General features: G+C 45.5%; 1 protein-coding gene across 8 annotated transcripts in view; it reads left to right on the forward strand.

Annotated features, from left to right (window-relative positions):
- LOC139552342 (colorectal mutant cancer protein-like) overlaps window positions 1-13244 on the forward strand; it is a 136785-nt gene extending 123541 nt beyond the window's left edge. For 6 of the 8 annotated variants that reach the window (XM_071363977.1, XM_071363978.1, XM_071363982.1 and 3 more), the window contains one exon: window positions 4407-9385. In XM_071363977.1, the coding sequence (XP_071220078.1) occupies window positions 4407-5126 (720 nt within the window). In that variant the 3' untranslated portion in view covers window positions 5127-9385. The other 2 variants (XM_071363979.1, XM_071363981.1) reach the window with 1 other exon arrangement.
- Window positions 13245-13458: the final 214 nt, after the last annotated feature.

Below are 13458 nucleotides of genomic sequence, written 5' to 3' on the forward strand. Positions count from 1 at the left end.
TTGGTCATTATTTTCATAATCTCTAAGGCTTCCTAAATTCTATCAGCACATCGATTGCGCAACCCGGGCTGGCAAAACCCTAGATCATTGTTATTAGATCGATAGATCGACGCTAGCCATCGCCGATCTATTTTTCATGTTCCATTTGTTTTGTCTTGTTTTCACACTCACCTGGTTTCAATTCCCTAATTACATGTTGTATATGTTCCCTCTGTTTCCCCCATGTCCTTGTTGGGAATTGTTTATTTGTAAGTTATTCATGCTATGTGTTACTGGTGCGCTACGGGTTTTGTACCCATGTGTTTGTTGTTTTATATGCCGTTAGTTTTATATATTAAACTGCTCCGGCTATTCACCACGTTCTGCTCTCCTGCATTTGACTTCCCTGCCAACAGTTACGCACGCCTTACAGACACATATAAGGCCCTCCCCTGCCCTCCTTTCGGAAAAGCTGACCACGACTCCATTTTGTTGCTCCCAGCCTATAGACAGAAACTAAAACAGGAAGCACCCGCGCTCAGGTGTGTTCAATGCTGGTCCGACCAATCTGATTCCACGCTTCAAGATTGCTTCGATCACGTGGACTGGGATATGTTCCGCATAGCGGCGGACAACAACATTGATGAATACTCTGATTCGGTGAGCGAGTTTATTAGCAAGTGCATTGGTGATGTTGTACCCACAGCGTCTATTAAAATATTCCCCAACCAGAAACCGTGGATTGATGGCAGCATTCGCGCAAAACTGAAAGCGCAAACCACTGCTTTTAATCAGGGGAAGGTGACTGGAAACATGACTGAATACAAACAAATCAAATCAAATGTATTTATATAGCCCTTATAACATCAGCTGATATCTCAAAGTGCTGTACAGAAACCCAGCCTTAAACCCCAAACAGCAAGCAATGCAGGTGTAGAAGCACGGTGGCTAGGAAAAACTCCCTAGGAAGAAACCTAGAGAGGAACCAGGCTATGAGGGGTGGCCAGTCCTCTTCTGGCTGTGCCGGGTGGAGATTATAACAGAACATGGCCAAAATGTTCAAATGTTCATAAATTACCAGCATGGTAACAGTGTAGCTATTCCCTCCGCAAGGCAATCAAACAAGCTAAGCGCCAGTATAGAGACAAAGTGGAGTCGCAATTCAACGGCTCAGACACGAGAGGTATGTGGCAGTGTCTACAGTCAATCACGGACTATAAAAGAAAAACCAGCCCCGTCGCGGACCACGATGTCTTGCTCCCAAACAGACTAAACAACTCCTTTGCTCGCTTTGAGGACAATACAGTGCCACTGACACGGCCAGCTACCAAAACCTGCGGGTTCTCCTTCACTGCAGCCAACGTGAGTAAAACATTTAAACGTGTTAACCCTCACAAGGCTGCAGGCCCAGACGGCATCCCCGGCCGCGTCCTCCATCCAGACGGCATACGGACATATTCAATCAATCCTTATCCCAGTCTGCTGTTCCCACATGCTTCAAGAGGGCCACCATTGTTCCTGTTCCCAAGAAAGCTAAGGTAACTGACTACCGCCCCGTAGCACCCACTTCCGTCATCATGAAGTGCTTTGAGAGACTAGTCAAGGACCATATCACCTCCACCCTACCTGCCCCAATAGATCCACAGACGACGCAATCACAATCACGCTGCACACTGCCCTACCCCATCTGGACAAGAGGAATACCTATGTAAGAATGCTGTTCATCGATTACAGCTCAGCATTTAACACAATAGTACCCTCCAAACTCGTCATTAAGCGTCTCGACCCCACCCTGTGCAACTGGGTCCTGGACTTCCTGACGGGCCGCCCCCAGGTGGTGAGGGTAGGGAACAACGTCTCCACCCCGCTGATCCTCAACACTGGGACCCCACAAGGGTGCGTTCTCAGCCCTCTCCTGTACTCCCTGTTCACCCACGACTGTGTGGCCATGCACGCCTCCAACTCAATCATCAAGTTTGCAGACGACACTACAGTGGTAGGCTTGATTACCAACAACGACGAGACGGCCTACAGGGAGGAGGTGAGGGCCCTCGGAATGTGGTGTCAGGAAAATAACCTCACACTCAATGTCAACAAAACAAAGGAGATGATCGTGGACTTCAGGAAACAGCAGAGGGAGCAGCCCCCTATCCACATTGACGGGACAGTAGTGGAGAGGGTGCAAAGTCTTAAGTTCCTCGGTGTACACTTCACGGACAAACTGAAATGGTCCACCCACACAGACAGCGTGGTGAAGAAGGCGCAGCAGTGCCTCGTCAAGGACAACAACCATCCGAGCCACTGCCTGTTCACCCCGCTATCATCCAGAAGGCGAGGTCAGTACAGGTGCATCAAAGCTGGGACCGAGAGACTTAAAAACAGCTTCTATCTCAAGGCCATCAGACTGTTAAACACCCATCACTAACATTGAGTGGCTGCTGCCAACATACTGACTCAATGTAATTTGATTTGATTTGAGGAAACTATCTGGGGCAGACACTCGAAAATCGCTTGTGCCGCTTGTAAAAAATTAAAAAAATTATGTCTGTGTCGCCGCTGAGCTCTCAAATACCGTGCCAGTCTCTCACTATGAACGGCCACTGCTATCGAGATTCCTTGGGACGTCCTTACCCTGAACCCTAAACTAACACTAAACTTAACCATTTTACATTTACACTTGATAGAAGTAGTGACATGCCAGGGATCCCGAATAGCAAGGACCCTCTGGAAAGCCTATGAACTCCTCTATTCGACTGAAAGCTGGGGACACAACTCTTATTGGTTGTCTGATGTAGGCTACTGGGAACTGGTAACACAGTCTGTGATTGATTAACAACATTTAGATATGTATACAGCGAGATAAGATAACATACCATGCCATGAGGTGTTGAAGGAAAGAGAGATTACCTATAGATTGGACATAATCTTTTCTAGGCCATTAGCAATAACAGGAAATACGCAAGCCGTAGGCTACACTCGGAGGCTACTTCGGAATGTCGGCTTACACGGGAAAAACTACGTTTCTAACATTTATGGTTGAGATTTAATTAGTATAAATATAAACTGTGCACCTTATGACTTTCATTAACACACAGGCGTTACACAGATGTTAGTAAGGCAGCCACACTGTGGTACGGTTGCCTAGGCTTAACGTAGACGTTAGTAAGGCAGCCACACGGTGGCATGGTTGCCTAGGCTTTATTAAGTCTCTTATCACCCCCCATACAGTAGATGGTGGTCTCAGAGCCATGTAGCTACGTCACAATGGGATGCCGGACTATCACATCTACATTTGGGGATTTTTATTTAAATTTATTCTATCAGGGTCATTCTGAGACCAGGGTCTATTTTACAGATGAGCCCTGAATTACAGATAATACACACATGAAAATATAAATGCAAAATGCAAGCAGAAAGAAAAAACATCTTTCATTAAAAAAAAAAAACACATTCACCAGTAATAAGGTTCTCAATCAACTTTCTGAATTACACTAGAGACACCAGAACATCACATTTTAAAGATTGTTCCACAAATAAGGTGCAAAAAACATAAATCAGCTTTTAGTTCTCAGTAGAGACCAAAGGAATTTATAGAGTTAACCAACCCTGAGACCAGGTGTGGTAACTCGTATGTCTAGTAATGATGTTTGGTACCGTGGGGCTTTTTGTAAAAGGGCTTTATAAATTCAAACATAGCAATGTATCAACCTACGTGACATTGAAGAGGGCCAACCGACTTTCTGGTAGAGAATCCAATAATGATTACTAAAATTGTTTGTCACGGCTGTCGTAAGAACGGGACCAAGGCGCAGCGGATGTTGAGTTCCACAAATTTAATACAAAGAGAAACTTAAACAAAAAATATCAAATAAACTGTCACGGCCGTCGTAGGGAGGAGACCAAGGTGCAGCGTGGTATGCGTACATTCTCTTTATTATAAGAATGAACACTGAACAAAACAACAAAATGAACCGTGAAGCTATACAAAGAGTGCTGAACAGGCAACTACACACAGACAAGAACCCACAAATACCCAAGGGAAAATGGCAACCTAAATATGATCCCCAATCAGAGACAACGATAAACAGCTGCCTCTGATTGGGAACCAATTCAGGCCACCATAGACCTACATATCCTTAGACTTACAAACATCCCTAGACATACAAAAACCCTAGACAATACAAAACAAGCATACCCACCCTCGTCACACCCTGACCTAACCAAAATAATAAAGAAAACATAGATAACTAAGGTCAGGGCGTGACAGTACCCCCCCCCCCCCCCCCCCAAAGGTGCGGACTCCCGACCGCAAACCTGAACTTATAGGGTCCGGGTGGGGGAGGGTCCGGGTGGGCATCTACCCTCGGTGGCGGCTCTGGTTCTGGACGCCGCCCCCCCTCTTTACACTGATCCCTCCGCCTTTGTAGATCCAGACCTTAGATCATCGCCGGAGGCTCTGGACTGCGGATCATCGCTGGAGACCCCGGACCTGGGACCGTCGCTGGAGACCCCGGGCTGGAGACCCCTGGCTGGGGACCGTCGCTGGAGGCTCCGGACTGGGGATCGTCGCTGGAGGCTCCGGACTGGGGATCGTCGCTGGAGGCTCCGGACTGGGGATCGTCGCTGGAGGCTCCGGACTGGGGATCGTCGCTGGAGGCTCCGGACTGTGGCCCGTCGTTGGAGGTTCCGGACTGTGGCCCGTCGTTGGAGGTTCCGGACTGTGGCCCGTCGTTGGAGGTTCCGGACTGGGTACTGTCGCCGGAAGCTCTGGACTGGGTACTGTCGCCGGAAGCTCTGGACTATGGAAGCGCACTGGAAGCCTGATGCGTGGTGCCGGAACTGGTGGTACCGGGCTGAGGACACGCACCTCAGGGCGAGTGCGGGGAAGAGGCACAGGCCGTACTGGACTGTGGAAGCGCACTGGAGGCCTGATGCGTGGTGCCGGAACTGGTGGTACCGGGCTGAGGACACGCACCTCAGGGCGAGTGCGGGGAAGAGGCACAGGCCGTACTGGACTGTGGAAGCGCACTGGAGGCCTGATGCGTGGTGCCGGAACTGGTGGTACCGTGCTGAGGACACGCACCTCAGGGCGAGTGCGGGGAGGAAGCACAGGACTGTTAGGAAATTTAAGTTCTCATGTTCTTTAACCAATTCAATTAAATTACTCACTGCTATATCAGGATTTGTAAGATACTGATAGAAATAAAAACAGACAGAGGCCCAGTCTACAATAGCCAAATGTTTATTTACCGAACGTTCCCAATCATTACATGTACATTGGTTTATATACACCTCTCATTTCGTCATAAATGTCCCTCCTCCTCTAATACAATGATAATATAGTTTACAAGTCCTTCTCATATATTGCCTGCCACCTGTTGTACAATCTACTACAAGCCCAAGGTTTCTCCCCTCCCTGGTTGGGGAGACTTCCTTCCCTGTTATCAGTTCCACAGTGGTCACAAGATGTCTGACACAGTTCCTTGCCTGCTAACAGTCCCTCTTTCTTATGGACAAACATGATTCATCAGACAGGATATAATTCTGTTAGTTATAATTCTACGTTAAATGTATTAAATGTATACATCATTTAGTCATTATTCATAAAATTCCCATAACAAGGACTTAGGAGACGCACTGTACTCCTGGTGCGTGGTGCGTGGCGCACTGGTGGTACCGGGCTGGGGACACGCACCTCAGGGCGAGTGCAGGGAGGAGGCACAGGACTTACTGGACTCTAGAAGCGCACTATAGGCCTGGTGCGTGGTGCCGGCACTGGTGGTACCGGGCTGGGGACACGCACCTCAGGGCGAGTGCAGGGAGGAGGCACAGGACTTACTGGACTCTGGAAGCGCACTGGAGACCTGGTGCCGGCACTAGTGGTACCGGGCTGGGGACACGCACCTCAGGGCGAGTGCGGCACAGGATACACTGGGCCGTGGAGACGCATTGGAGATCTGGAACGTAGAGCTGGCTCAATGCGTCCTGGCTGGATGCCCATTCTAGCCCGGCAAATGCAAGGAGCTGGAATAGATCGCACCAGGCTATGAATGCGAACTGGAGACACCGTGCGCATTTCTGCATAACACGGTGCCTGACCAGTCACACACTCCCCACGGTAAGCACGAGGAGTTGGCTCAGGTCTCCAACCTGACTCAGCCAATCTCCTCGTGTGCCCCCCCCCCCCAAAAAAAAATGTCTTGGGGCTGCCTCTCGGACTTCCGTGCTAAACGTGTCCCCTCATAGCACGGGATGAACGGCGATGATATCTCCACCTGCCTCCATAGTAGGCGATCCTCTCCTGATAATATTTCCTCCCACGTCCTTTACCGTCCAGTATTTCGTCCCACGTCCATGCTGTCTGCTCCATCAAACGCTGCTCCTCCTTTTCACGCTGCTTGGTCCTTTTATGGTGGGTTCTTCTGTCACGGCCGTCGTAGGGAGGAGACCAAGGCGCAGCGTAGTATGCGTACATTCTCTTTATTATAAGAATGAACACTGAACAATACTAACAAAACAACAAAATGAACCGTGAAGCTATACAAAGAGTGCTGAACAGGCAACTACACATAGACAAGAACCCACAAAATGGCAACCTAAATATGATCCCCAATCAGAGACAACAATAAACAGCTGACTCTGATTGGGAACCAATTCAGGCCACCATAGACCTACATATGCCAAGACTTACAAACACCCCTAGACATTACAAATCAAGCATACCCACCCTCGTCACACCCTGACCTAACCAAAATAATAAAGAAAACATAGATAACTAAATGAACAACTAAACGTGACTACGTGGTGCACATGCACAAACACTATCCCACAAACACAGGTGGGGAAAATAGCTACTTAAATATGATCCCCAATTAGCGACAACGATTACCAGCTGCCTCTAATTGGGAATCATACAAAACACCAACATAGAAAATATAAACTAGAACACAACATAGAAATTATAAACTAGAATACCCCCTAGTCACGCCCTGACCTACTACACTATAGAGAAACAAGGGCTCTCTATGGTCAGGGCGTTACATTGTTGCCCGTCATAAAGCGCAGTGCGCTATGATAAACTGCATCTGATGGCTTTAATGTAGTGGCAGCTGCGAACATATAGATGTCGCTATAGTCTAGGACTGATAGGAATTTAAACTGAATAATCTGCTTTCTACTATTTAGCGAGAGGCAGGACATATTTCTATAGAAGAGACTCATCAATATGCTTTTTAAAAGACAGCTTTTCATCTATCCAGATGCCCAGATATTTGTTAGCAGGGACACGATCAATATGGACACCATCCAAAGTACACATGCTTATATCATCAGACTTATTTTGATGCGCTCTGGAGAACAACATAGTTTAATCTGCATTCGGTACTAATTTCAGGTCAAGAAGGTTTTTCTGTAATACAATGACGGCAGACTGTAGTTGAGATAGAGCCTGGTCAACCATGGGGGCAATAGCATACACAACAGTATCATCGGCATAAAAGTGCAGGACCCAGAATCGACCCCTGCGGGACACCTTTTGTAATATCCAGGAAACCTGATTTAACACCATCAGTAGATATATAGTACTGTACATTGAGTTATATCTGTCAAGAAATGTGTTTAACCTTTTACATACAGCCTGGTCTAGGCCAATTGAGAGAAGCCTCTGAATTAGCAGTGAGTGATCAGTATCGAAAGCCTTTGGGAGGTCAATGAAGAGGGGAGCACAATGTTGTCTTTTATCCATACAATTAACCACATCATTTATAACTAGGGATGCAGCAGAGATAGTGCTATGACCTGGTCTAAAACCTGACTGATGTACATTTCAAAGATAATAAAGCTCTTAGCTGAGAATTAATCAAGGAATCTAATATTTTAGCTAGGCAAGAAAGTTTACAAATAGGCTGATTTTTGTATTATTTAGATCAGGGCCTGCTGAATGGTGCAGCTGTCTAAGGCACTGCAACACAGTGCTTACTGTGTTACTACAGACCCTGGTTCAACTACAAAACCAAAATAAAACTACTACCAGAATGGATTTTTCTCAGGTTTTCGCCTGCCAAATCAGTTCTGTTATACTCACAGACACTATTTTAACAGTTTTGGAAACTTTGGAGTGTTTTCTATCCAAATCTACCAGTTATATGCATATCATATAAGAAACAAGCCGTTTAATTTGGGCATGCATTTCATCCAAAATTCCGAATGCTGCCCCCTACCCTAGAGAAGTTAACAAACTATAGTTTTGGCAAGTCAGTTAGGACATCTACTTTCTGCATGACACAAGTCATTTTTCCAACAATTGTTTAAAGACAGATTATTTCACTTATAATTCAGTGGGTCAGAAGTTTACATACACTTAGTTGACTGTGCCTTTAAACAGCTTGGAAAATTGCGGAAAATGATGTCATGGCTTTAGAAGCTTCTGATAGGCTAATTGACATAATTTGAGTCAATTGGAGGTGTACCTGTGGATGTATTTCAAGGCCTACCTTCAAACTCAGTGCTTCTTTGCTTGACATCGTGGGAAAATCAAAAGAAATCAGCCTAGGCATCAGAAACAAAGTGGGGTGCACAGGGTGGCAGCATCATGTTGTGGGGGTGCTTTGCTGCAGGAGGGACTGGTGTACTGGGAATGTGATGAAAGAAATAAAAGCTGAAATAAATCATTCTCTCTACTATTATTCTGACATTTCACATTCATAAAATAAAGTGGTGATCCTAACTGACCTAAGACAGGGAATTTTTACTAGGATTAAATGTCAGGAATTGTGAAAACTGAGTTCAAATGTATTTGGCTAAGTTGTATGTAAACTTCTGACTTCAACTATGTGTGTGTGTGTGTGTGTGTGTGTGTGTGTGTGTGTGTGTGTGTGTGTGTGTGTGTGTGTGTGTGTGTGTGTGTGTGTGTGTGTGTGTGTGTGTGTGTGTGTGTGTGTGTATATGTGTGTGTGTATATGTGTGTGTGTATATGTGTGTGTGTATATGTGTGTGTGTATTTATATTTAGATCACAAGGGTCACCACCTTTGTTAAGCGGGAGTACATGGGCCGCCTTCCAAACCTTGGGAATAGTCCCATAATAATCGTCAGGTAAAAAATATGAGTTAATGGTTCAGAAAACGGGAGCGAGAGCTGCAGCAAAAATGGATCAAGCATGTCAGCTCCAGTGGATTTTTGAAAATGAAAACAAAGATTCACTATAAGTTGACTGGTTAAACGTTGAGTCAGCTAGAGGCTGGCAGAGGGAAGAGCAGTCGATTGACTACACCATCGTTAATTACGCTTAAGTGTTTGATCTGTAGGCAGCCTAATCACCTCAGCCCATCACTTCACCGGGCGTAGTATGATAATGGTTAGTATTAGCACTGTATGGTTGTAGACCAGCTCTTCATGGTATTGTTATGTTCCAGGATTGTGGAGACTCTCCAGCCATCAGCCTATCAGACCTGAGGACACTGAATGATAGCGACCTGGCAGCAGAGCTCACCAACGCACTGAGACGGTAAAAAACCCAACACACTATGTGTGCGTGTGTATCTCTGTGTGGATGTCTGTCTATCTGCTATGTGTGTGTGTTCCTGACTCATCCCGTGTGTGTGTCTCAGGGAGAAGAAGCTAAAGGGGCGTGTCCAGGAGCTAGTGGCAGCGCTGGAAAGACTAACCAAGAGTAGCGAGGTCCGCCACCAGCAGAGTGCCGAGTTCGTCAACGATCTGAAACGGGCAAACAGGTAACCATAGTAACACTCATAGGAGGTGGAGGAAATATATTTTGTGATTAAAAGTGAAAATGTTTGTAGAAAATACATTTGGCTTTATTGTGTGTGTGTGGGGGGGGGGGGGGGGGGGGTGTATATGGCTACCCATATATAAAGAAGATAAACTCATTGGACTGTTGAATGAATACATTGGAGCTATTGTTGGGATTCTGATCTTTTATAACAGTAGTTGGCTTGCATTGTAATACAGGGGTTGCCATCTAGTGGGAAATGGGTTAATTAATGTACTATTCTCTATGGATAGCACAAACACAATTCTCCTCTTAAACACATTGACGCTTAGTTGCTACATCTAACCATTTACATTTTACTTCAACCCCTTAGTACCTCTGTGTCTTGACTCACCACATCAAAACCAACTGAAGTCAATTCATCTGTCTGCATTTTCCTGTCTAGATATTTGACTCTGTCTCTCCTCTCTAACCTGTCGCTCTCTCTCTCTCTTCTCTCTTTCCTCTGTCCAGTAACCTGGTGGCTGCGTATGAGAAGGCCAAGAAAAAGCACCAGGGCAAGCTGAAAAAGCTGGAGGCTCAGATGATGGCCATGGTGGAGCGCCACGAGACACAGGTTCGCATGCTCAAACAACGCATCGCCCTGCTGGAGGAGGAGAACTCACGGCCACACACCAATGAGACCTCCCTATGAGAACTGATGAGACATCCCTATCAGAACTCACGAGGCATCACTATGAGAACTCACCAGACGTCGCTTCAGAAACTCACCAGACGTCGCTTCAGAAACTCACCAGACGTCGCTTCAGAAACTCACCAGACGTCGCTATGAGAACTCACCAGACGTCGCTTCAGAAACCCACCAGACGTCGCTTCAGAAACTCACCAGACGTCGCTTCAGAAACTCACCAGACGTCGCTATGAGAACTCACCAGACGTCGCTTCAGAAACTCACCAGACGTCGCTATGAGAACTCACCAGACGTCGCTTCAGAAACTCACCAGACGTCGCTTCAGAAACTCACCAGACGTCGCTTCAGAAACTCACCAGACGTCGCTATGAGAACTCACCAGACTTCGCTATGAGAACTCACCAGACTTCACTATGAGAACTCACGAGAACTCATCGCAATGAGAGACATCACAATGAGAGACATCACTGTGAGAACTTGCAGCCAAAACTCACAGCGCCACACCAACAGGACCTCCGGGTGAGCAACGCAAGGAGACTTCATGTCCACATTATTATATGAAACATCATTACGAGCAACGGTTAGAGGAGGGAACAAGGGAAAGGCTGGTGTGTGTGTGTGCTGAGAATGTAACCTTTCCCTACCAACCCATAGACACCCTGCAGTCCTATTCGGCACATACACGTGGGGAGGACACTCTGCGGTGATAGCTGCAAGTTCATTGACCAGCAGATGGACAGGTAAAACTGCCAGGACCAATTGGAGTTGACGCTACAAATGACAGCTTTCAATCATCTCTGCAGAACGACACATTATTTTTACCACAGAAACCGGTAGAAGAAAGGTGTAATTTTATATTTTTTGAGAGGAGCACTATAAGTAAGCAATAAGGCACCTCTGGGGTTGGGGAATATGGCCAATATACCACGGCTAAAGGCTGTTCTTATGCACGACGCATCGTGGAGTGCCTGGATACAGCCCTTAGACGTGGCATATTGGCCATATACCACAAACCCCTGAGGTGCCTTATTGTTATTATAAACTGGTTACCAACGTAATTAGACCTGTAAAAATACATGTTTTGATATACCACGGCTGTCAGCCAATCAGCATTCAGGGCTCTAACCACCCAGTTTATAATATAAACTAACTATCCTTACTGGCAAATTATTAACTATTATCTCCCAGTTTATTTCAAATGTTAGCTTTGATTTGGTAGCCTTTTTGTTATTTCAAGGTTTAACTGCAAATTATTTTGAAAGTATTTTTTATCAATGTTGCCATTTAGAGTTATTCCATTTTGTTGCCATTTAGAACTATTTCTGGTGATTCCCTTTTAAGGAATAACTTTCTTTCAGCTCTACTTAACAACTTCCCAGTTTTCAGTCTACAAAGTACACTCTGCCATAGTGAAGACTTACTGAACACAAGGGCTCTATTCACTCAAACCTGGGTTTGATGTCTGGATATCTTAAAAACATTATTATTCTTTAGAATGCATATATATATTTTTTTCAGTCAGTGTAAAATCAAAATAAATGCAAACGCATCTTACTTAACCCCGCACAGGTAAAATGTTTGTATTTCACGTAACCGGCAAACCTGCTTCCGAGGTTTGATTGGATAGGGCCAAAAGTCAATACCTCAAAGTGCGCAAAATGTCCTTCCAATATGAATGGCATTGTTTCAGGTTCAGCCTTCAACTATACAGCAGTGAATCGCAAGAGACTGTAGTAGGTGTGTGCACATGGAGGGGAGATGACAATAGGGGTGTGTGTGTGTGAGGAGAGAGAAAAGGGTAGAGTGTATAAGAATGTTTAAAGCAGAGATCCAGATTATTAATTTTGTCATCCCCTTCATGAACACAGATTTGTTGCACACACACAAACCTCCTCTCCGGCCAAAGCACTTTTCACTTCCCGCTGGACAATAACACCACATTGCCTTGTTGAGGACTCTCTTTGATTTTCTGCAAGACTTAAACCCGGACCTCCAATGTTAACCAATGGCTGCTACTCTCTCTCTCTCTCTCTCTCTCTCCCTCTCTGTCTCTGTCTCTGTCTCTGTCTCTGTCTCTGTCTCTCTGTCTCTGTCTCTGTCTGTCTGTTTTGGGACAAGGGGAAAACATATTTACTATTCTATAGCAATCTGAGATGCTGCATTCTCACTCTACCTGACTGCTGTTCCGTTCAACATCCCTACTGTTGCTAGCTACTATAAATCGGCTTAAACCGGGAGCCTGGCACCCAGGTGACACCCATGTTTCCAGATAACCATCAGTAGCCTGGTATACAGATGTTTTGATTAGGCAGGGGTGGATCAATTCCATCTAATTCATTTAATTTGGAAAATTGTCATGGGCAATATTTTGCTTCAATTCATTAACCAAATTTCCATTTAATTCCTGAGTTTGAATGTATTAACCCCAGTCCTGCTGTTTGGTAAGATTCACTGCTAGAGCAAGCACTGGTGTGTAGACAAATATAGCAGTGATGTAATTTCCTCTCAATAAACTGTCATAGTTATGACTTATCTCACAAATACAGTCAGTACCTGTATTCTGTTGTGCTTCTCGGGCATACAACGCAAGGGAATCTGGAGCATACTCCAGTGGAGTGGTTGGTCTCATCTTCTGCTCTGTGAATGAGACAAGAAGGGTTAGGGGGGTGGGCAAAGTTAGGGGGTTGGGGGTAAGGAAGGTGGGTGGGTGTGCAAACGAATGACCTTATTTGCACAGATCTGTTTTGGAATCAAATCTTGGCAATCATTGTTTTGTTGATTTTTAAGAGGTTGTATTTGTTTATATAATAAAGTAATAAACCAATTTAAATAAATGCCAACTGAGTGCTTGTCTGTTTTTCTTATTGTTACGAGAATTTTGTTCTCAGTTGTTCATAATACCCAATTGAATTAATTACTCAGCCTGAAACCCAGAATTTGTAAGAAACTGGTTGAAATGAATCAGGCGGAGGCCCAGCCACAATAGTCAGGAATGTTTATTTAGAGAGCTCTGCCGTGCGCTCTGCCGTGCGCATGGCTTTCGACCTTCGTCTCTCCCG

This window comes from Salvelinus alpinus, chromosome 24 (genome assembly GCF_045679555.1).
Source record: "Salvelinus alpinus chromosome 24, SLU_Salpinus.1, whole genome shotgun sequence".
Classification (NCBI taxonomy): domain Eukaryota; kingdom Metazoa; phylum Chordata; class Actinopteri; order Salmoniformes; family Salmonidae; genus Salvelinus; species Salvelinus alpinus.